The sequence below is a fragment of the Ascidia mentula genome, chromosome 2 (assembly GCF_947561715.1).
Source record: "Ascidia mentula chromosome 2, kaAscMent1.1, whole genome shotgun sequence".
NCBI classification, from domain to species: domain Eukaryota; kingdom Metazoa; phylum Chordata; class Ascidiacea; order Phlebobranchia; family Ascidiidae; genus Ascidia; species Ascidia mentula.
Window position 1 is genome coordinate 18,076,178 of NC_138567.1, and position 26,693 is coordinate 18,102,870.

At 39.6% G+C, this 26,693-nt stretch overlaps 3 protein-coding genes across 3 annotated transcripts; all 3 read left to right on the forward strand.

The window, feature by feature from the left end:
* Positions 1 to 17,596: 17,596 nt before the first annotated feature.
* On the forward strand, positions 17,597 to 20,042 carry LOC145890290 (uncharacterized). The gene is made up of 2 exons (XM_082981305.1): positions 17,597 to 18,298; positions 18,399 to 20,042. Exons 1-2 carry the CDS (start codon positions 17,597 to 17,599, stop codon positions 20,040 to 20,042), a joined length of 2,346 nt encoding a protein of 781 aa, XP_082837431.1.
* LOC145890291 (uncharacterized) lies at positions 20,039 to 21,598 on the forward strand. The gene has a single exon (XM_082981306.1). The coding sequence runs from the start codon at positions 20,039 to 20,041 to the stop codon at positions 21,596 to 21,598; it is 1,560 nt and encodes a 519-aa protein (XP_082837432.1).
* On the forward strand, positions 21,598 to 22,122 carry LOC145890292 (uncharacterized). The gene has a single exon (XM_082981308.1). It carries the CDS (start codon positions 21,598 to 21,600, stop codon positions 22,120 to 22,122), a length of 525 nt encoding a protein of 174 aa, XP_082837434.1.
* Positions 22,123 to 26,693: the final 4,571 nt, after the last annotated feature.

A 26,693-nucleotide genomic window follows, 5' to 3' on the forward strand; every position in this document is an offset into this window, starting at 1 on the left:
TTTTCCAATGAACCATGTTTTTCATAATCATTACACAAGTGGATCAAACAATGAACATTGTAACTGACAAATGCTTTACCATAAATATGTGAAGATTTGCTAACAAAGTCTTTTAGCATTTGGACACATAACGAAAACTCATGTGTGTTAATGTTTGGCGACAACAAACATCTCATAGCTAAAGAAAAATGGAGAAAATGACAATACGTTTATGGCACAGCACATTTTTATCTTTTAACAGCACAGCACCACTCCCACATACAGCATAAATAGTCTGATATCTGTTGCTTTCCAGTAAAGCAAATCAGACAAAGGCCTCGATTTTCTGTTGAACTCAAGCGGTATAAATTCCTTATATTTTGTAAGGTTGTGGTGACGTTAACATGACGACAGTTGAAGAAAGCTTAACTTGCAATTGGCGTGGTCTACCCCTCCACCAGATTAACAATCGACGCATTACACCCAAACATGCAAGATGCGTATTCACCCTTGATCTAAATTTGAGTCGCAAGTATATCAAACAGAAATACCTGACATAAAACAACTGCTGTCGTAAACCACCTGTAAATTTAGACAAGGTTTCCCGCCGTCAAGTCATTACTACAACAAACAACTCATTATTACGCAGTTAGCCAAGCCTCCTAGCCTGTCCTGCCTGCTTGTTGTTCATCCAACCATGACGAAGCAGCGCCTCAGCTTCGCTTTGTAATATTTAAAAAAAACATTTTAGTTAGCTCGCAAAATCAACAAATAGCCTATTATGGTAAAAATCACTGACAATAATTTGCCCTCCAAAACTGCATGTGTCACAACCCCACGGCAGAACTCACCAAGAGAGGTACAACCAAACTACCTCAAAATAATATAAAATCAACTTCATGCTTCTATGCCCACCTTATGACAAAACAATATGATATGTGTGACGCAGGTATACGCAGCAAAATTCCCGCCGCCGAAACCCACCTTCAAGCACCGTATTACACTTCAAAATTATTTTGCGCACGGGGAAATTATGCAAACTTGAGCACGGCGCACCATTCCTAAACCGAACGTATAAGTTTGGCTGACGTCCGAATAAGTGCTGATTGGCCGTGCCAAGCTTAAACGCACTAAACCGAACTTAAACCAAGCTAGGCCCATACTAAAGGGGTAGATAATTTTTGACTGGGATATGACTTTTCGTGAAAAAATATTTTTTTTCAGTACAAGCTTTATTATACAGTGGAAAACGCTGGTACTCCAGTATTGCTTTTGCGGTTGCACAACGTATGTGACTATGCGATTTCAGCACTTGTCCATTTTGCAGTATATGACTTTTCGATAAAAAATATTTTTCTTCAGTACAAGCTTTATTATACAGTGGAAAACGCTGGTACTCCAGTATTGCTTTTGCGGTTGCACAACGTATGTAACTATGCGATTTCAGCACTTGTCCATTTTGCAGTATATGACTTTTCGATAAAAAATATTTTTTTTCAGTACAAGCTTTATTATACAGTGGAAAACGCTGGTACTCCAGTATTGCTTTTGCGGTTGCACAACGTATGTAACTATGCGATTTCAGCACTTGTCCATTTTGCAGTATATGACTTTTCGATAAAAAATATTTTTTTTCAGTACAAGCTTTATTATACAGTGGAAAACGCTGGTACTCCAGTATTGCTTTTGCGGTTGCACAACGTATGTAACTATGCGATTTCAGCACTTGTCCATTTTGCAGTATATGACTTTTCGTGAAAAAATATTTTTTTTCAGTGCAAGCTTTATTATACAGTGGAAAACGCTGGTACTCCTGTATTGCTTTTGCGGTTGCACAACGTATGTAACTATGCGATTTCAGCACTTGTCCATTTTGCAGTATATGACTTTTCTTGAAAAAATATTTTTTTTCAGTACAAGCTTTATTATGCAGTGGAAAACGCTGGTACTCCAGTATTGCTTTTGCGGTTGCACAACGTATGTAACTATGCGATTTCAGCACTTGTCCATTTTGCAGTATATGACTTTTCGATAAAAAATATTTTTTTTCAGTACAAGCTTTATTATACAGTGGAAAACGCTGGTACTCCAGTATTGCTTTTGCGGTTGCACAACGTATGTAACTATGCGATTTCAGCACTTGTCCATTTTGCAGTATATGACTTTTCGATAAAAAATATTTTTTTTCAGTACAAGCTTTATTATACAGTGGAAAACGCTGGTACTCCAGTATTGCTTTTGCGGTTGCACAACGTATGTAACTATGCGATTTCAGCACTTGTCCATTTTGCAGTATATGACTTTTCGATAAAAAATATTTTTTTTCAGTACAAGCTTTATTATACAGTGGAAAACGCTGGTACTGCAGTGGTGCTTTTGCCGTTGCACAAAGTATGTAACTATGCGATTTCAGCACTTGTCCATTTTGCAGTATATGACTTTTCGATAAAAAATATATTTTTTCAGTACAAGCTTTATTATACAGTGGAAAACGCTGGTACTCCAGTATTGCTTTTGCGGTTGCACAACGTATGTAACTATGCGATTTCAGCACTTGTCCATTTTGCAGTATCCCAGTCATAAATTTAGGCACGGCCCTTGTCACTTTATGTCAAGATACGCTTGGCATCAAGCTTGGGCGACGCATGTTCACCGTACTTAAATGTTGGATATATGTTCGGCGTATGTTCTACAATTGAACAAATCCAAGCTTGGCCGAGCGAGCTTTCGCCGTGCGTTTACCGAACATAATGATATTGCCTGGCTGCTTTCAAAATATGACCTGATCAAACTCGCTACTTCACCGTCTCGCACGTAACACGACTTAAATTAACACAATATTTTATTGAAAGCAACAACACATAAATAAAAATACAGTGGCAAGCGCAGTGGAAGTACAGAGTAACTTGAAGTGCACTGTTCGAGGAAACTATGTACTCTGGGACGTGGTGGGCTTTATTGAGGATTGATTGCCGTTTCTTGATATTCTGTCGTCACTCCGGCAACAACTCCAGGTAAAACTCGTTTCCCCGCCGTGGCGATTTCTTGGTATTTCACTGCTTGCGTCTTGCATCTTTCAATGCGTCTGCAGAACATAAAACATATGATTTAGTTAAAATTTTGGTAACATTCTGTCGTGCACAGAAATTAAATATTTGACATGTGGGAATTAAATATGTGAAAGTTGTGACAACTTCACAATCGGAAGGCTTTACAATGAGGCCCGCAGTGTGGCGTGTCTTGTGAGATTTCCAAAGCAATTTGACTCACCCAACATAAATGCCAACAGGGGATGTGATTTGAATGGGATTTTTGTTTTCCTGCGCCAAAACAAAATTGAAGAGCCAGGTGTTTTGTCATAAACAGCTTTACAGAATTCCGGAAGGTGCCACGAAGTTGGTCCATGTCCATCACTTGGGCAAGTTTTACTTTGTCCTTTTGAAAAGTATCAACATACAAAATGATTGAAATGTATAGCAGATGTCATTTACAGTGTAAAGCATGCAGACAAAAGCCTCAGTGCATTAGGTAAAAAGAAAGCTCACATTTGGTTTAGTAAGTAGAGCCATCAGATGTTCTTCGTTGACAGCTGATTGCGGCAAAAACTTTTCTGCCACACATGTGTTTTTTTTTCTGTCAGAGTTTCCATTCTCTGAATTCGGTCACCAATCCTCCGCATTTCTTCCTTCACCTTTATTGTTTTGTCGATAAGGATGCCAATGTTTTCAGACAGTTCATGCTCCTGTCATTGTGACATTGTTTTTGCTGCTTGGGTGGCAAGAACCTGTTGAAAGTAAACTAAAATAAGCAAATGCACAAGCAAAGGTCCCCAGTCAATTAAAAAAATAAAGATGAATAATATGTGCCAGTTTTATGCATAAAAATCTGCACAAGGTTTATGGACCTTTTTTTGCAAGAGAGGTATCGTGGAAGAAGAACTGCTTTCAGTGGATTCGCTCATTAGAATGTCCCTTTCCAGATCAGCAGATCTACATTTTCTTTTCAAACAACGGGCATTTGTGCCTGAAAAGAACAAAGTGCATGAAACAAAAATGCACAATTATTTGGCACAAATACACAACTTACTCCCTTCACAAAGAATGGTGGAAGGACATGTCTGCCAAGCTGCATCCACAGAAATTTCATTTTTCAAGAATCTTTATACATCCAAATTGATGGGTGTCCACTTACATGCATTGGTGCCGACCATCCAGCCTTTGGGGATTTTATACAAACAAAATTTTTCATTCTAATGTACTGCGGAAGAAACAAATATACATGCAGATATATCATGTGGCATAAACCAAATTAATGGCAACAAAATGTCCTTTATATGGCAACAGAATGCACCTTCTAATTTGATCATTATCACCATAAAAACCACACACTTTGTCATGTCCGACATGTTTTAAGTTGACAAGGTTTTTTGAAAAGACGACAATTGTTTTTGAACGACAATATGCAACCAAGAATCAATAGTGTAAATGTCACAAAGTCGATAAATATCATTGCTTTGTGAAATGGTCGAGTCGCTGATTTTTGTTGTAAAATTGCTATTGGCCAATCCACAAACCTTGTTATTGTGTGTGAAAGGAACACTTGGAGGGAAATTTACTATTTGGTTAATATGCACTATTGCTTTGACAGTTTTTTCGACGGGATATTATATGGAAATTAAGAAACATATAATGGGAAGTTTGGTTTTCATGAAATGCAAATCTTGCAATTTGTTGCATAGGTTTGTAGCCAGATTTAAAACTTTTTTTCAAACAACCCCAGTAATTTTCAAATTGAAAACAGCCAATGTTTTCCAATGAACCATGTTTTTCATAATCATTACACAAGTGGATCAAACAATGAACATTGTAACTGACAAATGCTTTACCATAAATATGTGAAGATTTGCTAACAAAGTCTTTTAGCATTTGGACACATAACGAAAACTCATGTGTGTTAATGTTTGGCGACAACAAACATCTCATAGCTAAAGAAAAATGGAGAAAATGACAATACGTTTATGGCACAGCACATTTTTATCTTTTAACAGCACAGCACCACTCCCACATACAGCATAAATAGTCTGATATCTGTTGCTTTCCAGTAAAGCAAATCAGACAAAGGCCTCGATTTTCTGTTGAACTCAAGCGGTATAAATTCCTTATATTTTGTAAGGTTGTGGTGACGTTAACATGACGACAGTTGAAGAAAGCTTAACTTGCAATTGGCGTGGTCTACCCCTCCACCAGATTAACAATCGACGCATTACACCCAAACATGCAAGATGCGTATTCACCCTTGATCTAAATTTGAGTCGCAAGTATATCAAACAGAAATACCTGACATAAAACAACTGCTGTCGTAAACCACCTGTAAATTTAGACAAGGTTTCCCGCCGTCAAGTCATTACTACAACAAACAACTCATTATTACGCAGTTAGCCAAGCCTCCTAGCCTGTCCTGCCTGCTTGTTGTTCATCCAACCATGACGAAGCAGCGCCTCAGCTTCGCTTTGTAATATTTAAAAAAAACATTTTAGTTAGCTCGCAAAATCAACAAATAGCCTATTATGGTAAAAATCACTGACAATAATTTGCCCTCCAAAACTGCATGTGTCACAACCCCACGGCAGAACTCACCAAGAGAGGTACAACCAAACTACCTCAAAATAATATAAAATCAACTTCATGCTTCTATGCCCACCTTATGACAAAACAATATGATATGTGTGACGCAGGTATACGCAGCAAAATTCCCGCCGCCGAAACCCACCTTCAAGCACCGTATTACACTTCAAAATTATTTTGCGCACGGGGAAATTATGCAAACTTGAGCACGGCGCACCATTCCTAAACCGAACGTATAAGTTTGGCTGACGTCCGAATAAGTGCTGATTGGCCGTGCCAAGCTTAAACGCACTAAACCGAACTTAAACCAAGCTAGGCCCATACTAAAGGGGTAGATAATTTTTGACTGGGATATGACTTTTCGTGAAAAAATATTTTTTTTCAGTACAAGCTTTATTATACAGTGGAAAACGCTGGTACTCCAGTATTGCTTTTGCGGTTGCACAACGTATGTGACTATGCGATTTCAGCACTTGTCCATTTTGCAGTATATGACTTTTCGATAAAAAATATTTTTCTTCAGTACAAGCTTTATTATACAGTGGAAAACGCTGGTACTCCAGTATTGCTTTTGCGGTTGCACAACGTATGTAACTATGCGATTTCAGCACTTGTCCATTTTGCAGTATATGACTTTTCGATAAAAAATATTTTTTTTCAGTACAAGCTTTATTATACAGTGGAAAACGCTGGTACTCCAGTATTGCTTTTGCGGTTGCACAACGTATGTAACTATGCGATTTCAGCACTTGTCCATTTTGCAGTATATGACTTTTCGATAAAAAATATTTTTTTTCAGTACAAGCTTTATTATACAGTGGAAAACGCTGGTACTCCAGTATTGCTTTTGCGGTTGCACAACGTATGTAACTATGCGATTTCAGCACTTGTCCATTTTGCAGTATATGACTTTTCGTGAAAAAATATTTTTTTTCAGTGCAAGCTTTATTATACAGTGGAAAACGCTGGTACTCCTGTATTGCTTTTGCGGTTGCACAACGTATGTAACTATGCGATTTCAGCACTTGTCCATTTTGCAGTATATGACTTTTCTTGAAAAAATATTTTTTTTCAGTACAAGCTTTATTATGCAGTGGAAAACGCTGGTACTCCAGTATTGCTTTTGCGGTTGCACAACGTATGTAACTATGCGATTTCAGCACTTGTCCATTTTGCAGTATATGACTTTTCGATAAAAAATATTTTTTTTCAGTACAAGCTTTATTATACAGTGGAAAACGCTGGTACTCCAGTATTGCTTTTGCGGTTGCACAACGTATGTAACTATGCGATTTCAGCACTTGTCCATTTTGCAGTATATGACTTTTCGATAAAAAATATTTTTTTTCAGTACAAGCTTTATTATACAGTGGAAAACGCTGGTACTCCAGTATTGCTTTTGCGGTTGCACAACGTATGTAACTATGCGATTTCAGCACTTGTCCATTTTGCAGTATATGACTTTTCGATAAAAAATATTTTTTTTCAGTACAAGCTTTATTATACAGTGGAAAACGCTGGTACTGCAGTGGTGCTTTTGCCGTTGCACAAAGTATGTAACTATGCGATTTCAGCACTTGTCCATTTTGCAGTATATGACTTTTCGATAAAAAATATATTTTTTCAGTACAAGCTTTATTATACAGTGGAAAACGCTGGTACTCCAGTATTGCTTTTGCGGTTGCACAACGTATGTAACTATGCGATTTCAGCACTTGTCCATTTTGCAGTATCCCAGTCATAAATTTAGGCACGGCCCTTGTCACTTTATGTCAAGATACGCTTGGCATCAAGCTTGGGCGACGCATGTTCACCGTACTTAAATGTTGGATATATGTTCGGCGTATGTTCTACAATTGAACAAATCCAAGCTTGGCCGAGCGAGCTTTCGCCGTGCGTTTACCGAACATAATGATATTGCCTGGCTGCTTTCAAAATATGACCTGATCAAACTCGCTACTTCACCGTCTCGCACGTAACACGACTTAAATTAACACAATATTTTATTGAAAGCAACAACACATAAATAAAAATACAGTGGCAAGCGCAGTGGAAGTACAGAGTAACTTGAAGTGCACTGTTCGAGGAAACTATGTACTCTGGGACGTGGTGGGCTTTATTGAGGATTGATTGCCGTTTCTTGATATTCTGTCGTCACTCCGGCAACAACTCCAGGTAAAACTCGTTTCCCCGCCGTGGCGATTTCTTGGTATTTCACTGCTTGCGTCTTGCATCTTTCAATGCGTCTGCAGAACATAAAACATATGATTTAGTTAAAATTTTGGTAACATTCTGTCGTGCACAGAAATTAAATATTTGACATGTGGGAATTAAATATGTGAAAGTTGTGACAACTTCACAATCGGAAGGCTTTACAATGAGGCCCGCAGTGTGGCGTGTCTTGTGAGATTTCCAAAGCAATTTGACTCACCCAACATAAATGCCAACAGGGGATGTGATTTGAATGGGATTTTTGTTTTCCTGCGCCAAAACAAAATTGAAGAGCCAGGTGTTTTGTCATAAACAGCTTTACAGAATTCCGGAAGGTGCCACGAAGTTGGTCCATGTCCATCACTTGGGCAAGTTTTACTTTGTCCTTTTGAAAAGTATCAACATACAAAATGATTGAAATGTATAGCAGATGTCATTTACAGTGTAAAGCATGCAGACAAAAGCCTCAGTGCATTAGGTAAAAAGAAAGCTCACATTTGGTTTAGTAAGTAGAGCCATCAGATGTTCTTCGTTGACAGCTGATTGCGGCAAAAACTTTTCTGCCACACATGTGTTTTTTTTTCTGTCAGAGTTTCCATTCTCTGAATTCGGTCACCAATCCTCCGCATTTCTTCCTTCACCTTTATTGTTTTGTCGATAAGGATGCCAATGTTTTCAGACAGTTCATGCTCCTGTCATTGTGACATTGTTTTTGCTGCTTGGGTGGCAAGAACCTGTTGAAAGTAAACTAAAATAAGCAAATGCACAAGCAAAGGTCCCCAGTCAATTAAAAAAATAAAGATGAATAATATGTGCCAGTTTTATGCATAAAAATCTGCACAAGGTTTATGGACCTTTTTTTGCAAGAGAGGTATCGTGGAAGAAGAACTGCTTTCAGTGGATTCGCTCATTAGAATGTCCCTTTCCAGATCAGCAGATCTACATTTTCTTTTCAAACAACGGGCATTTGTGCCTGAAAAGAACAAAGTGCATGAAACAAAAATGCACAATTATTTGGCACAAATACACAACTTACTCCCTTCACAAAGAATGGTGGAAGGACATGTCTGCCAAGCTGCATCCACAGAAATTTCATTTTTCAAGAATCTTTATACATCCAAATTGATGGGTGTCCACTTACATGCATTGGTGCCGACCATCCAGCCTTTGGGGATTTTATACAAACAAAATTTTTCATTCTAATGTACTGCGGAAGAAACAAATATACATGCAGATATATCATGTGGCATAAACCAAATTAATGGCAACAAAATGTCCTTTATATGGCAACAGAATGCACCTTCTAATTTGATCATTATCACCATAAAAACCACACACTTTGTCATGTCCGACATGTTTTAAGTTGACAAGGTTTTTTGAAAAGACGACAATTGTTTTTGAACGACAATATGCAACCAAGAATCAATAGTGTAAATGTCACAAAGTCGATAAATATCATTGCTTTGTGAAATGGTCGAGTCGCTGATTTTTGTTGTAAAATTGCTATTGGCCAATCCACAAACCTTGTTATTGTGTGTGAAAGGAACACTTGGAGGGAAATTTACTATTTGGTTAATATGCACTATTGCTTTGACAGTTTTTTCGACGGGATATTATATGGAAATTAAGAAACATATAATGGGAAGTTTGGTTTTCATGAAATGCAAATCTTGCAATTTGTTGCATAGGTTTGTAGCCAGATTTAAAACTTTTTTTCAAACAACCCCAGTAATTTTCAAATTGAAAACAGCCAATGTTTTCCAATGAACCATGTTTTTCATAATCATTACACAAGTGGATCAAACAATGAACATTGTAACTGACAAATGCTTTACCATAAATATGTGAAGATTTGCTAACAAAGTCTTTTAGCATTTGGACACATAACGAAAACTCATGTGTGTTAATGTTTGGCGACAACAAACATCTCATAGCTAAAGAAAAATGGAGAAAATGACAATACGTTTATGGCACAGCACATTTTTATCTTTTAACAGCACAGCACCACTCCCACATACAGCATAAATAGTCTGATATCTGTTGCTTTCCAGTAAAGCAAATCAGACAAAGGCCTCGATTTTCTGTTGAACTCAAGCGGTATAAATTCCTTATATTTTGTAAGGTTGTGGTGACGTTAACATGACGACAGTTGAAGAAAGCTTAACTTGCAATTGGCGTGGTCTACCCCTCCACCAGATTAACAATCGACGCATTACACCCAAACATGCAAGATGCGTATTCACCCTTGATCTAAATTTGAGTCGCAAGTATATCAAACAGAAATACCTGACATAAAACAACTGCTGTCGTAAACCACCTGTAAATTTAGACAAGGTTTCCCGCCGTCAAGTCATTACTACAACAAACAACTCATTATTACGCAGTTAGCCAAGCCTCCTAGCCTGTCCTGCCTGCTTGTTGTTCATCCAACCATGACGAAGCAGCGCCTCAGCTTCGCTTTGTAATATTTAAAAAAAACATTTTAGTTAGCTCGCAAAATCAACAAATAGCCTATTATGGTAAAAATCACTGACAATAATTTGCCCTCCAAAACTGCATGTGTCACAACCCCACGGCAGAACTCACCAAGAGAGGTACAACCAAACTACCTCAAAATAATATAAAATCAACTTCATGCTTCTATGCCCACCTTATGACAAAACAATATGATATGTGTGACGCAGGTATACGCAGCAAAATTCCCGCCGCCGAAACCCACCTTCAAGCACCGTATTACACTTCAAAATTATTTTGCGCACGGGGAAATTATGCAAACTTGAGCACGGCGCACCATTCCTAAACCGAACGTATAAGTTTGGCTGACGTCCGAATAAGTGCTGATTGGCCGTGCCAAGCTTAAACGCACTAAACCGAACTTAAACCAAGCTAGGCCCATACTAAAGGGGTAGATAATTTTTGACTGGGATATGACTTTTCGTGAAAAAATATTTTTTTTCAGTACAAGCTTTATTATACAGTGGAAAACGCTGGTACTCCAGTATTGCTTTTGCGGTTGCACAACGTATGTGACTATGCGATTTCAGCACTTGTCCATTTTGCAGTATATGACTTTTCGATAAAAAATATTTTTCTTCAGTACAAGCTTTATTATACAGTGGAAAACGCTGGTACTCCAGTATTGCTTTTGCGGTTGCACAACGTATGTAACTATGCGATTTCAGCACTTGTCCATTTTGCAGTATATGACTTTTCGATAAAAAATATTTTTTTTCAGTGCATGCTTTATTATACAGTGGAAAACGCTGGTACTCCAGTATTGCTTTTGCGGTTGCACAACGTATGTAACTATGCGATTTCAGCACTTGTCCATTTTGCAGTATATGACTTTTCTTGAAAAAATATTTTTTTTCAGTACAAGCTTTATTATACAGTGGAAAACGCTGGTACTCCAGTATTGCTTTTGCGGTTGCACAACGTATGTAACTATGCGATTTCAGCACTTGTCCATTTTGCAGTATATGACTTTTCGATAAATAATATTTTTTTTCAGTACAAGCTTTATTATACAGTGGAAAACGCTGGTACTCCAGTATTGCTTTTGCGGTTGCACAACGTATGTAACTATGCGATTTCAGCACTTGTCCATTTTGCAGTATATGACTTTTCGATAAAAAATATTTTTTTTCAGTACAAGCTTTATTATGCAGTGGAAAACGCTGGTACTCCAGTATTGCTTTTGCGGTTGCACAACGTATGTAACTATGCGATTTCAGCACTTGTCCATTTTGCAGTATATGACTTTTCGATAAAAAATATTTTTTTTCAGTACAAGCTTTATTATACAGTGGAAAACGCTGGTACTCCAGTATTGCTGTTGCGGTTGCACAACGTATGTAACTATGCGATTTCAGCACTTGTCCATTTTGCAGTATATGACTTTTCGTGAAAAAATATTTTTTTTCAGTGCAAGCTTTATTATACAGTGGAAAACGCTGGTACTCCTGTATTGCTTTTGCGGTTGCACAACGTATGTAACTATGCGATTTCAGCACTTGTCCATTTTGCAGTATATGACTTTTCTTGAAAAAATATTTTTTTTCAGTACAAGCTTTATTATACAGTGGAAAACGCTGGTACTCCAGTATTGCTTTTGCGGTTGCACAACGTATGTAACTATGCGATTTCAGCACTTGTCCATTTTGCAGTATATGACTTTTCGATAAAAAATATTTTTTTTCAGTACAAGCTTTATTATACAGTGGAAAACGCTGGTACTCCAGTATTGCTTTTGCGGTTGCACAACGTATGTAACTATGCGATTTCAGCACTTGTCCATTTTGCAGTATATGACTTTTCTTGAAAAAATATTTTTTTTCAGTACAAGCTTTATTATACAGTGGAAAACGCTGGTACTCCAGTATTGCTTTTGCGGTTGCACAACGTATGTAACTATGCGATTTCAGCACTTGTCCATTTTGCAGTATATGACTTTTCGTGAAAAAATATTTTTTTTCAGTACAAGCTTTATTATACAGTGGAAAACGCTGGTACTCCAGTATTGCTTTTGCGGTTGCACAACGTATGTAACTATGCGATTTCAGCACTTGTCCATTTTGCAGTATATGACTTTTCGTGAAAAAATATTTTTTTTCAGTACAAGCTTTATTATACAGTGGAAAACGCTGGTACTCCAGTATTGCTTTTGCGGTTGCACAACGTATGTAACTATGCGATTTCAGCACTCGTCCATTTTGCAGTATATGACTTTTCGATAAAAAATATTTTTTTTCAGTACAAGCTTTATTATGCAGTGGAAAACGCTGGTAGTCCGGTATTGCTTTTGCGGTTGCACAACGTATGTAACTATGCGATTTCAGCACTTGTCCATTTTGCAGTATATGACTTTTCGATAAAAAATATTTTTTTTCAGTACAAGCTTTATTATACAGTGGAAAACGCTGGTACTCCAGTATTGCTTTTGCGGTTGCACAACGTATGTAACTATGCGATTTCAGCACTTGTCCATTTTGCAGTATATGACTTTTCGTGAAAAAATATTTTTTTTCAGTGCAAGCTTTATTATACAGTGGAAAACGCTGGTACTCCTGTATTGCTTTTGCGGTTGCACAACGTATGTAACTATGCGATTTCAGCACTTGTCCATTTTGCAGTATATGACTTTTCGATAAAAAATATTTTTTTTCAGTGCATGCTTTATTATACAGTGGAAAACGCTGGTACTCCAGTATTGCTTTTGCGGTTGCACAACGTATGTAACTATGCGATTTCAGCACTTGTCCATTTTGCAGTATATGACTTTTCGATAAAAAATATTTTTTTTCAGTACAAGCTTTATTATACAGTGGAAAACGCTGGTACTCCAGTATTGCTGTTGCGGTTGCACAACGTATGTAACTATGCGATTTCAGCACTTGTCCATTTTGCAGTATATGACTTTTCGTGAAAAAATATTTTTTTTCAGTGCAAGCTTTATTATACAGTGGAAAACGCTGGTACTCCTGTATTGCTTTTGCGGTTGCACAACGTATGTAACTATGCGATTTCAGCACTTGTCCATTTTGCAGTATATGACTTTTCTTGAAAAAATATTTTTTTTCAGTACAAGCTTTATTATACAGTGGAAAACGCTGGTACTCCAGTATTGCTTTTGCGGTTGCACAACGTATGTAACTATGCGATTTCAGCACTTGTCCATTTTGCAGTATATGACTTTTCGATAAAAAATATTTTTTTTCAGTACAAGCTTTATTATGCAGTGGAAAACGCTGGTACTCCAGTATTGCTTTTGCGGTTGCACAACGTATGTAACTATGCGATTTCAGCACTTGTCCATTTTGCAGTATATGACTTTTCTTGAAAAAATATTTTTTTTCAGTACAAGCTTTATTATACAGTGGAAAACGCTGGTACTCCAGTATTGCTTTTGCGGTTGCACAACGTATGTAACTATGCGATTTCAGCACTTGTCCATTTTGCAGTATATGACTTTTCGATAAAAAATATTTTTTTTCAGTACAAGCTTTATTATGCAGTGGAAAACGCTGGTACTCCAGTATTGCTTTTGCGGTTGCACAACGTATGTAACTATGCGATTTCAGCACTTGTCCATTTTGCAGTATATGACTTTTCGATAAAAAATATTTTTTTTCAGTACAAGCTTTATTATACAGTGGAAAACGCTGGTACTCCAGTATTGCTTTTGCGGTTGCACAACGTATGTAACTATGCGATTTCAGCACTTGTCCATTTTGCAGTATATGACTTTTCGATAAAAAATATTTTTTTTCAGTACAAGCTTTATTATACAGTGGAAAACGCTGGTACTGCAGTGGTGCTTTTGCCGTTGCACAAAGTATGTAACTATGCGATTTCAGCACTTGTCCATTTTGCAGTATATGACTTTTCGATAAAAAATATATTTTTTCAGTACAAGCTTTATTATACAGTGGAAAACGCTGGTACTCCAGTATTGCTTTTGCGGTTGCACAACGTATGTAACTATGCGATTTCAGCACTTGTCCATTTTGCAGTATATGACTTTTCGTGAAAAAATATTTTTTTTCAGTGCAAGCTTTATTATACAGTGGAAAACGCTGGTACTCCTGTATTGCTTTTGCGGTTGCACAACGTATGTAACTATGCGATTTCAGCACTTGTCCATTTTGCAGTATATGACTTTTCTTGAAAAAATATTTTTTTTCAGTACAAGCTTTATTATACAGTGGAAAACGCTGGTACTCCAGTATTGCTTTTGCGGTTGCACAACGTATGTAACTATGCGATTTCAGCACTTGTCCATTTTGCAGTATATGACTTTTCGATAAAAAATATTTTTTTTCAGTACAAGCTTTATTATGCAGTGGAAAACGCTGGTACTCCAGTATTGCTTTTGCGGTTGCACAACGTATGTAACTATGCGATTTCAGCACTTGTCCATTTTGCAGTATATGACTTTTCGATAAAAAATATTCTTTTCAGTACAAGCTTTATTATACAGTGGAAAACGCTGGTACTCCAGTATTGCTGTTGCGGTTGCACAACGTATGTAACTATGCGATTTCAGCACTTGTCCATTTTGCAGTATATGACTTTTCGTGAAAAAATATTTTTTTTCAGTGCAAGCTTTATTATACAGTGGAAAACGCTGGTACTCCTGTATTGCTTTTGCGGTTGCACAACGTATGTAACTATGCGATTTCAGCACTTGTCCATTTTGCAGTATATGACTTTTCTTGAAAAAATATTTTTTTTCAGTACAAGCTTTATTATACAGTGGAAAACGCTGGTACTCCAGTATTGCTTTTGCGGTTGCACAACGTATGTAACTATGCGATTTCAGCACTTGTCCATTTTGCAGTATATGACTTTTCGATAAAAAAATTTTTTTTCAGTACAAGCTTTATTATATAGTGGAAAACGCTGGTACTCCAGTTGTAGATTCCCAAACCCAATTTCGTTAATTCTTTCACGTTATGTTTTCTATGTTTGGCACAACTCTCGTTATTATGTGACAAAAGGCTGCGCAGTAGACGTGCGCGTGCAGACCGCATGGTCATGTTTTTCATTGCTAGTTGTGTTGCCAGTTATTGTGGTACATATAATAATATACTGATTCTATTTGAATAAGGTTTTAGTTGCAAAACGCGAAATAGTTTGTTGACTGCTTTGCAACAATTGAAAAGTTTACTGGATTACTAATGCAACTGAAAGATGTGTTGTCACTACTGATAAATCACGGAATAAGATCGGTCGCAAAACAGTTCGGTAAGTGCGATTGAATTTGTCTATGTATTGAATGTACAATTGTGTTTCTTTAACTAGAAACCGTTCCATTTCTGGCGCGTTGTTGTGCCGGTCGTTCCTGTATCGAATACAAGTGTCTGTTGTGTTTCGCGGGCTCGACTACCTAGAAGATTGGATGGGACGCGTTTGGGCTAAAGGCCAAAAAACTGATGTGTAGCGTGTAGCGCTGCCGATCCGCAGAAAAAGCACGTTACATACAAGTTTCGAACTGTCATTGTTACAACCGTTTGTGACGTCACAACATGCCTGTCCTGACAAAGAAGAAGAGAAAACGGCTTAGCTGTGCATTAAAACAGTTACAAGATGATTACCTCGATGCTGAGAGGGTGATGCTCGACCGTGAAAAGGAAAAATTGCAAGAAGCGTTGCTTGCCGTAGAAGCAAGCTACACCGAGGTTATGAACCTGTGTGAAGATATGTCCGATGAGGCCACGATGCCGGGAAGTGTGTCTCGAAAAAGGGATTGTGTTCGAGGCAAGAACGAATTTGACACTCGTGTCAGGCAGTGGCTGCGAGACATTTCAACACCGGTGCCTGTCTCGGAAGCTGGTAGCCGTTCACCGCCCGCAAGTAGAACGTCGAAACGATGTGAATCCACTATTCACACTGGGAGCGTAAGATCTTCTAGGAGCTCGACATACAGTATTAAGTTAAAGGAAAGTCGTGTGAAGCTAAATCTTGCTCGTTTAGCACGCAAGCAAGATGAAGAACGAAAAGAAGAGGAATTAAAACAAGCCGAGTTCACTCTTGAACGAGAACTAGAAGAAAGAAAATTGGAAGCTGAACGAGAACTAGCTAAACGAAAATTGGAAGCTGAAATCGCTGATCGCGAATCTCAACGGAAGTTAGAATTAGCAGAAGCCGAACTGAACGCATGGGAAGAAGTTGGGAGTGTTTGTTCGTTAAAATACGAACCCCGAAAAGACACAGTGTGTCCCAAGAATCCTGAAGAATTAGTGATCGAAGATCCTAAACCAAATGAAATAAAGTTCAAGGAATTCGAACGTCCTAGTCGCCAAAATGTACCACGTGATAACATTTACTCGCCACATAATGGACATACCTCTACGACACAGTTTAGACCTCATTATACGGAGGTTGGTGAACGTTTTCTGCCAAAACCACAAATAACAAAGTTTGATGGGGACCCTATGGACTATTGGTCATTTGCAAATCGATACAAAATCCATATTGCTAGCAGATTAGACTGTGATGATTTAAGACTTACATACTTGCTGCAACATTGCACACCGAGTGTCAATGAAAAGCTGAGGCACTATACGTCATCCTCCAACCCTGCAATCAGCTACGAACTTGCTTGGAAAGAATTGTACGAACGCTATGGTCAACCACATATCATCGCTCGTTGCTGCGAGAGGAAGTTGCAAGAAAGTCCGAAGATTGGACGAAACGACCCCGACGGTTTGGAAAAGTTGGCCGTCCTCCTTAAGAGATGCTGCGTATCATTGGAGGAAATCACTGGTATGTCTACCGTAGATTCCGTCGGTTTTATTGTTGCTATTGCTAGCAAGCTACCTGTGGAGATGCAATGTAAGTGGGTATCTGTATAAATAGGCGCCTAGTTTTCATTTTTCCAGGGGGGGCGGTTATATTATGACGTCATAATTTGTTACTATGACGTCATCAAATATCGAAAAACTGTGTTTGAATTTCAATGCATGAGGCGTATTAGCCAAAAGGGCGGCGTCAACGATAAACACACAAGATCGGTATACGACACAACCAATACGTACCTGTTGGCATCACACTGCGAGACTGACGTTGCAACAACCGATGTCAGCTACGCAAGCGAATCTAGGTCAACATATTTTGTGTGCGTCGTGTAAGAAACACATTGTTTTTAGGTCTTATTATCTTCGAACGTTACGGATGCGACGAGTTACATGGTGCGGACAAACGCGCGTAATAGCCACTCGTTATATTTTTTAAAAACCTGGGGGGGCGCCGCCCCCCCTGCCCCCCCGGACTAGGCGCCTATGTCTGTATCTGTTGCATTGCAAAGGGAAACGGGTAGAGTCGCGCGTTTTGTGGATTTTGCAAATTTCGTTGTAAAGCAGAGTGAGGAAGCCAACTCGATATATGGGAAAGGTATCTTTCCTTCAGGCCCTGAAAAGAATCAAGGTATCAAACGACAAAAGGCGACGTCATACAACGCCATTGCTACTACTAGTGCACAGAAATCGGTGCAGAACGAACAACAGTCAACACAACGAAAGAGACCGTGTCCTTGTTGTGCAAAGCCGCATGACCTCGACGTCTGCTATGCGTTTAAACGAAAATCGCATCGTGAGCGACGACAATTTGTGAGAGCGAAAGGTTTGTGTTTCCGGTGTCTCAAAGTGGGACACATGGTTGTCGATTGTAGCAGTAAGACGGTTTGCCATGAGGAAGGTTGTGGAAGTGCATACCATCATGTGCTACTGCACAATCCGGCGAGACCTCGGCCGACGGACGCATCTTCGGAGGACAAAAATGGAAATGACTCGGCGTCTTTGACGCAGGGTAGTTGCTTGAATACCGTGGGCTGTCATGGTAGCAACTCATTGTCCGCTTGGTTAGACATTGTTCCTGTTCGAGTCCGCGTCGGGGACAAGGAAATTGAAACATATGCTCTGCTGGACACTGGTTCGGACAAAACCTTCTGTGAGAAACGGCTGATCAACATGTTGGATGTTGAGGTAGAAGGCGAACCCGTTCGTATGCAGCTCGGTTCGATCAATGGTGCAAAGGAGCTGAACACCGTGAAAATCTCCATGTCAGTACTCTCCATGTCAGTAGGAGTTCAATTTACCGGAAGTGACGTTACTTGACGAAATCCCTGTCCCGCCTGAGCATGTCCCAAAGTTTGGAACACCTGTTCGTCCCAAGCATCTGAAGGGAGTACATTTGCCGCAAATCAAAGGTGGGTCTGTCACATTACTTATTGGTACAGACAACTACTTAGTTCATCGATGTTTGGATAGTCGGTTCTCTCCTGATCCGGAGTACCCGGACGCTGTCAAAACGCCTCTAGGTTGGTTGCTAAGAGGTTATGCTCCACAGAAAACCTCCAGGGGCTGTAGTTTTCTGTTGCAAGGAATTGAACGTTTCAATTCCTTTAATAACATCGATGACGTCATCGTGACCGATGATGGTGAAACTTACCCCATGCGAAGTGGTGATTTGGGGGATGCCGAATCCTTCCTCCAGTGGCTCCGGAGCAACAGGGAAGCAATGGAGTTTGGATTGAAGTTTTCAGCAGAAGACGTCATTGCATATGACATCATGGCCAAGCAAGTGGAACACAAAGATGGACATTACCAGTTACCACTGTTGTGGCGAAATTCGGCAGATGTTCTTCCCAACACTTTGAAATTGGCACAGAAACGACTGTCTGGTCTTAGGAAGCGTTTGTCACGTGATGCAAGTTTAAGTCAAAAGTATGTTCAGCAGATGCAAATCCTTTTGGAAAAGGGTTATGCCGAACGGGTACCAGAAGAAGAAATTAATACTGATGGTCGGAAGTGGTACCTTCCTCACCACCCCGTGGTAAACCCAAAGAAGCCGGATAAGCTTCGAATCGTTTTTGACTGTGCCGCAAAGTGCGACGGTAACTCTATCAACGATCACTTGATGAAAGGACCAGACTTAATGAACTCGTTAGTTGGAGTGCTTCTGAGATTCCGCAAAGAAGCCGTGGCTTTGGTTGCGGACATAGAAGCCATGTTCTATCAAGTACGCGTCACGCAGCAGGATCGTGACGCCTTCAGATTCTTGTGGTGGCCAGGAGGCGACACACTGAAGGATCCTGTGCCTCACCGAATGACTGTTCATTTATTTGGCGCGAAGTCGTCCCCAAGCTGCGCCACATTCTGCCTACGTGAAACCGCACGTGAATTTGGGCAGTTTTTTGATCCTCGTGTTGCCGAGGTTGTGAGAAAAAACTTTTATGTGGACGATTGTTTATTATCAATCCCCACAGAAACAATGGGAATTAAAATGGTGGAAAATTTGAGAAGTCTACTGTCCATGGGAGGCTTCAGGCTGACAAAATGGTTGTCATCGAGTGATGCTGTGATGACCTCTGTCCCCAGCGGAGAAAGGTCCAAATCAATCCAGAACATTCCGCTTGGCGGAGAGGTACAGGAACGTGTTCTGGGAAACAGCTGGCGTCTTCCGGAGGACGAGTTTGGATTTAATGTCGTCCTGCCGGACAAACCGATTACGCGACGTGGAATGCTCTCTGTGACAAACTCCCTGTTTGACCCCCTTGGACTCGTTGCACCCGTGGTCCTAGAAGCCAGATTGATCTACAGGGACGTGTGTCAACAGAAGATTGGATGGGACGATGTCGTGCCGACCACGGATCAAGCCAGGTGGCGAAAATGGCGAGAAAGCCTCTGTGACCTTTGTGAGGTAAGAATACCTCGTTTTATCGAATGACCACCAATGCGTCCAAAGTACAGTTACATGTTTTTGCTGACGCTTCGTCAGAAGCACGAGGTTGTGCTTGTTACCTGAGGTCAGTAGATGACCGCTCGAACGTTACGTGCTCTCTGGTGATGGGCAAATCACTACTTTCCGGTTCGGGAAGGCAAACCATACCACGACTGGAACTGGAGGCTGCTTTAGATGCAGTAAAAATGTCACGAACAGTGAAGGAGGAACTTGATTTAGAAGACTGTCCTTGTCTGTTTTGGACTGACTCATCCATCGTGCTGCAGAGTTTGCACGCCGACAGTAAGAACTTTCCTATATTTTCGCGAAATCGAATTACACAGATTTTGAATTACTCGTGTGTCCATGATTGGATGCACGTACCAACCGACGAGAACCCGGCTGATGCAGCGTCTCGCGGTGTTACTGCCAATGCACTGTGCAGTGGAATGTGGTTAACCGGACCTGAGTTCCTGCGAAAGACACCCGACCAGTGGCCAAATCGATTTACTAAGAAACCAACTACTGCTGAGGTCTACAAAAGCTTTGACTTGGAAAGAATCAAGGCGGATGTTTTCCTCACAACGCTTGAAGAAAAAGGTACTGATCGTTTGATTGTCTATTTTTCATCACTACATCGTTTGAAGTTGGCAACTGCATGGTTGCTCAGGTTTAAACGCTACTTGTACTGTAAAGCTAAAAAGAAAGAGGTAACCGTGTCACACTCGCCTATATCCGTTGACGAATTAAAAATTGCTGAGTCAGAACTCGTCAAGTTTGTGCAGCGTCAGCACTTTGCTGATTGGCTTGCATCGCTACCCACGGGTAAACTGCTGCCAAAATCTGCGCTCTATAGGCTCGACCCTATATTGAAGGACGACATACTTCGTGTTGGCGGCAGACTCGACAACACGACGTTGAGCTACGAAACAAGGCATCCGGCGATTCTGCCAAATGATTGTCGCCTAACGGAATTAATTGCCCAAGAAGTGCACGCCCAAGGTGCGGGGCATGCTGGTATCAATTACACATTGAGTTTGTTGTGCCAGCGTTACTGGATAGTGAACGCCCGAGCGACTGTTCGTCGGGTTATACGCCATTGCTTGTTTTGCCGAAGAAATGCCAAGCCAGGTCAGCAGCTGATGGCTGACCTGCCTCCGTCCAGATTGCAGGTTGACGAACCACCATTCTCACACGTCGGTGTGGACTATTTCGGACCCTTGCTGATCAGACAACGCAGATGCGAAATTAAAAGGTACGGATGTCTGTTTACGTGTATGACGACACGTGCTGTTCATTTAGAAGTTGCTGCCGACCTAACTACAGACGCCTTTTTGAATGTCTTGAGGCGATTTCTTGCACGACGTGGTCCAATATCACACATTTACTCGGATAACGGAACCAATTTCGTCGGTGCCAACCGCGTTATGAAGGAAGACGTGGAAAAATGGAACCAAAATCAGATCTGCGACTACTTGCGCCAGCGGAAGGTAAAGTGGTCGTTCAACCCACCAGGAGCAAGCCACATGGGTGGAGTGTGGGAACCGTCCGAAGAATTATGATGGCGATTTATCCTGAGGGAAAACTAGACGATGACGCCCTACACACGTTGCTGTTGGAGGTGGAGAACATCATAAATTCACGACCTCTAACTGAAGTTTCCCTGGTAGTTGGTGAAGACATGCCCTTGACGCCAAACCACCTATTAAGAATTAACCCATCGGTGGGAGTGCCGCCGACGATGACCTACCCGAGCGATTGCTACGCCAGACGCCGATACCGCCTGGTTCAGCATGTTGCCGATGAGTTTTGGCAACGATGGCTGAGGGAGTACCCCCGGACAATCATCTCCAGACAAAAATGGCACACCAGGAGAAGTAATTTTTCCAAAGGTGATGTTGTGCTACTCGCCGATGATTCTGCTCCACGATGTCGATGGCCTCTTGGAAAAGTCACCGAACTATTCCATGATAAACACCAGGTGGTGAGGAGCGTTGCAGTGAAGACGGCCGGCGGTTTCCTCAGGAGACCCATCACTAAGCTCTGCGTGGTGATCCCCGCGCAGGAGAACGAGACTGAGTTGTGAATCTTTGTGTCGATGTAAAATTGGTACAATGCCCAATTTTCGGGGGGAGGATGTAGATTCCCAAACCCAATTTCGTTAATTCTTTCACGTTATGTTTTCTATGTTTGGCACAACTCTCGTTATTATGTGACAAAGGCTGCGCAGTAGACGTGCGCGTGCAGACCGCATGGTCATGTTTTTCATTGCTAGTTGTGTTGCCAGTTATTGTGGTACATATAATAATACTGATTCTATTTGAATAAGGTTTTAGTTGCAAAACGCGAAATAGTTTGTTGACTGCTTTGCAACAATTGAAAAGTTTATTGGATTACTAATGCAACTGAAAGATGTGTGGTCACTACTGATAAATCACGGAATAAGATCGGTCGCAAAACAGTTCGGTAAGTGCGATTGAATTTGCCACAGTGTGAATTTGTCTATGTATTGAATGTACAATTGTGTTTCTTTAACTAGAAACCGTTCCATTTCTGGCGCGTTGTTGTGCCGGTCGTTCCTGTATCGAATACAAGTGTCTGTTGTGTTTCTCGGGCTCGACTACCTAGAAGATTGGATGGGACGCGTTTGGGCTAAAGGCCAAAAAACTGCTGTGTAGCGTGTAGCGCTGCCGATCCGCAGAAAAAGCACGTTACACCAGTATTGCTTTTGCGGTTGCACAACGTATGTAACTATGCGATTTTAGCACATGTCCATTTTGCAGTATATGACTTTTCGATAAAAAATATTTTTTTTCAGTACAAGCTTTATTATATAGTGGAAAACGCTGGTACTCCAGTATTGCTTTTGCGGTTGCACAACGTATGTAACTATGCGATTTCAGCACTTGTCCATTTTGCAGTATATGACTTTTCGTGAAAAAATATTTTTTTTCAGTACAAGCTTTATTATACAGTGGAAAACGCTGGTACTCCTGTATTGCTTTTGCGGTTGCACAACGTATGTAACTATGCGATTTCAGCACTTGTCCATTTTGCAGTAGGCTATATGACTTTTCGTGAAAAAATATTTTTTTTCAGTACAAGCTTTATTATACAGTGGAAAACGCTGGTACTCCTGTATTGCTTTTGCGGTTGCACAAAGTATGTAACTGTGCGATTTCAGCACTTGTCCATTTTGCAGTATATGAATTTTCGTAAAAAAATATTTTTTTTTAGTACAAGCTTCATTATACAGTGGAAAACGCTGGTACTCCAGTGTTGCTTTTGCGGTTGCACAAAGTATGTAACTATGCGATTTCAGCACTTGTCCATTTTGCAGTATATGACTTTTCGATAAAAAAAATTTTTTTTAGTACAAGCTTTATTATACAGTGGAAAACGCTGGTACTCCTGTATTGCTTTTGCGGTTGCACAAAGTATGTAACTGTGCGATTTCAGCACTTGTCCATTTTGCAGTATATGACTTTTCGATAAAAAAAATTTTTTTCAGTAGAAGCTTTATTATATAGTGGAAAACGCTGGTACTCCAGTACTGCTTTTGCGGTTGCACAACGTATGTAACTGTGCCATTTCAGCACTTGTCCATTTTGCAGTATATGACTTTTCGATAAAAAATATTTTTTTTCCAGTACAAGCTTTATTATACAGCGGAAAACGCTGGTACTCCAGTATTGCTTTTGCGGTTGCACAACGTATGTAACTATGCGATTTCAGCACTTGTCCATTTTGCAGTAGGCTACATGACTTTTCGATAAAAAATATTTTTTTCCAGTACAAGCTTTATTATACAGCGGAAAACGCTGGTACTCCAGTATTGCTTTTGCGGTTGCACAACGTATGTAACTATGCGATTTCAGCACTTGTCCATTTTGCAGTGACTACATGACTTTTCGATAAAAAATATTTTTTTTCAGTAGAAGCCTTATTATATAGTGGAAAACGCTGGTGCTCCAGTATTGCTTTTGCGGTTGCACAACGTATGTAACTGTGCCATTTCAGCACTTGTCCATTTTGCAGTATATGACTTTTCGATAAAAAATATTTTTTTTCAGTACAAGCTTTATTATACAGTGGAAAACGCTGTTACTCCAGTATTGCTTTTGCGGTTGCACAACGTATGTAACTGTGCGATTTCAGCACTTGTCCATTTTGCAGTATATGACTTTTCGTGAAAAAATATTTTTTTTCAGTACAAGCTTTATTATACAGTGGAAAACGCTGGTACTCCTGTATTGCTTTTGCGGTTGCACAAAGTATGTAACTGTGCGATTTCAGCACTTGTCCATTTTGCAGTATATGAATTTTCGTAAAAAAATATTTTTTTTTAGTACAAGCTTCATTATACAGTGGAAAACGCTGGTACTCCAGTGTTGCTTTTGCGGTTGCACAAAGTATGTAACTATGCGATTTCAGCACTTGTCCATTTTGCAGTATATGACTTTTCGATAAAAAAAATTTTTTTAGTACAAGCTTCATTATACAGTGGAAAACGCTGGTACTCCTGTATTGCTTTTGCGGTTGCACAACGTATGTAACTATGCGATTTCAGCACTTGTCCATTTTGCAGTATATGACTTTTCGTGAAAAAATATTTTTTTTCAGTACAAGCTTTTTTTCAGTGGAAAACGCTGGTACTCCTGTATTGCTTTTGCGGTTGCACAACGTATGTAACTATGCGATTTCAGCACTTGTCCATTTTGCAGTATATGACTTTTCGATAAAAAAATTTTTTTTAGTACAAGCTTCATTATACAGTGGAAAACGCTGGTACTCCTGTATTGCTTTTGCGGTTGCACAACGTATGTAACTATGCGATTTCAGCACTTGTCCATTTTGCAGTATATGACTTTTCGATAAAAAAATTTTTTTTTCAGTACAAGCTTTATTATACAGTGGAAAACGCTGGTACTCCTGTATTGCTTTTGCGGTTGCACAAAGTATGTAACTGTGCGATTTCAGCACTTGTCCATTTTGCAGTATATGGCTTTTCGTGGAAAAATTTTTTTTCAGTAGAAGCTTTATTATATAGTGGAAAACGCTGGTACTCCAGTACTGCTTTTGCGGTTGCACAACGTATGTAACTGTGCCATTTCAGCACTTGTCCATTTTGCAGTATATGACTTTTCGATAAAAAATATTTTTTTTCCAGTACAAGCTTTATTATACAGCGGAAAACGCTGGTACTCCAGTATTGCTTTTGCGGTTGCACAACGTATGTAACTATGCGATTTCAGCACTTGTCCATTTTGCAGTAGGCTACATGACTTTTCGATAAAAAATATTTTTTTCCAGTACAAGCTTTATTATACAGCGGAAAACGCTGGTACTCCAGTATTGCTTTTGCGGTTGCACAACGTATGTAACTATGCGATTTCAGCACTTGTCCATTTTGCAGTAGGCTACATGACTTTTCGATAAAAAATATTTTTTTTCAGTAGAAGCCTTATTATATAGTGGAAAACGCTGGTGCTCCAGTATTGCTTTTGCGGTTGCACAACGTATGTAACTGTGCCATTTCAGCACTTGTCCATTTTGCAGTATATGACTTTTCGATAAAAAATATTTTTTTTCAGTACAAGCTTTATTATACAGTGGAAAACGCTGTTACTCCAGTATTGCTTTTGCGGTTGCACAACGTATGTAACTGTGCGATTTCAGCACTTGTCCATTTTGCAGTATATGACTTTTCGTGAAAAAATATTTTTTTTCAGTACAAGCTTTATTATACAGTGGAAAACGCTGGTACTCCTGTATTGCTTTTGCGGTTGCACAACGTATGTAACTATGCGATTTCAGCACTTGTCCATTTTGCAGTATATGACTTTTCGATAAAAAAAAGTTTTTTTTAGTACAAGCTTTATTATACAGTGGAAAACGCTGGTACTCCTGTATTGCTTTTGCGGTTGCACAAAGTATGTAACTGTGCGATTTCAGCACTTGTCCATTTTGCAGTATATGAATTTTCGTAAAAAAATATTTTTTTTTAGTACAAGCTTCATTATACAGTGGAAAACGCTGGTACTCCAGTGTTGCTTTTGCGGTTGCACAAAGTATGTAACTATGCGATTTCAGCACTTGTCCATTTTGCAGTATATGACTTTTCGATAAAAAAAATTTTTTTCAGTAGAAGCTTTATTATATAGTGGAAAACGCTGGTACTCCAGTACTGCTTTTGCGGTTGCACAACGTATGTAACTGTGCCATTTCAGCACTTGTCCATTTTGCAGTATATGACTTTTCGATAAAAAATATTTTTTTTCAGTACAAGCTTTATTATACAGTGGAAAACGCTGTTACTCCAGTATTGCTTTTGCGGTTGCACAACGTATGTAACTATGCGATTTCAGCACTTGTCCATTTTGCAGTAGGCTACATGACTTTTCGATAAAAAATATTTTTTTTCAGTAGAAGCCTTATTATATAGTGGAAAACGCTGGTGCTCCAGTATTGCTTTTGCGGTTGCACAACGTATGTAACTGTGCCATTTCAGCACTTGTCCATTTTGCGGTATATGACTTTTCGATAAAAAATATTTTTTTTCAGTACAAGCTTTATTATACAGTGGAAAACGCTGGTACTCCAGTATTGCTTTTACGGTTGCACAACGTATGTAACTATGCGATTTCAGCACTTGTC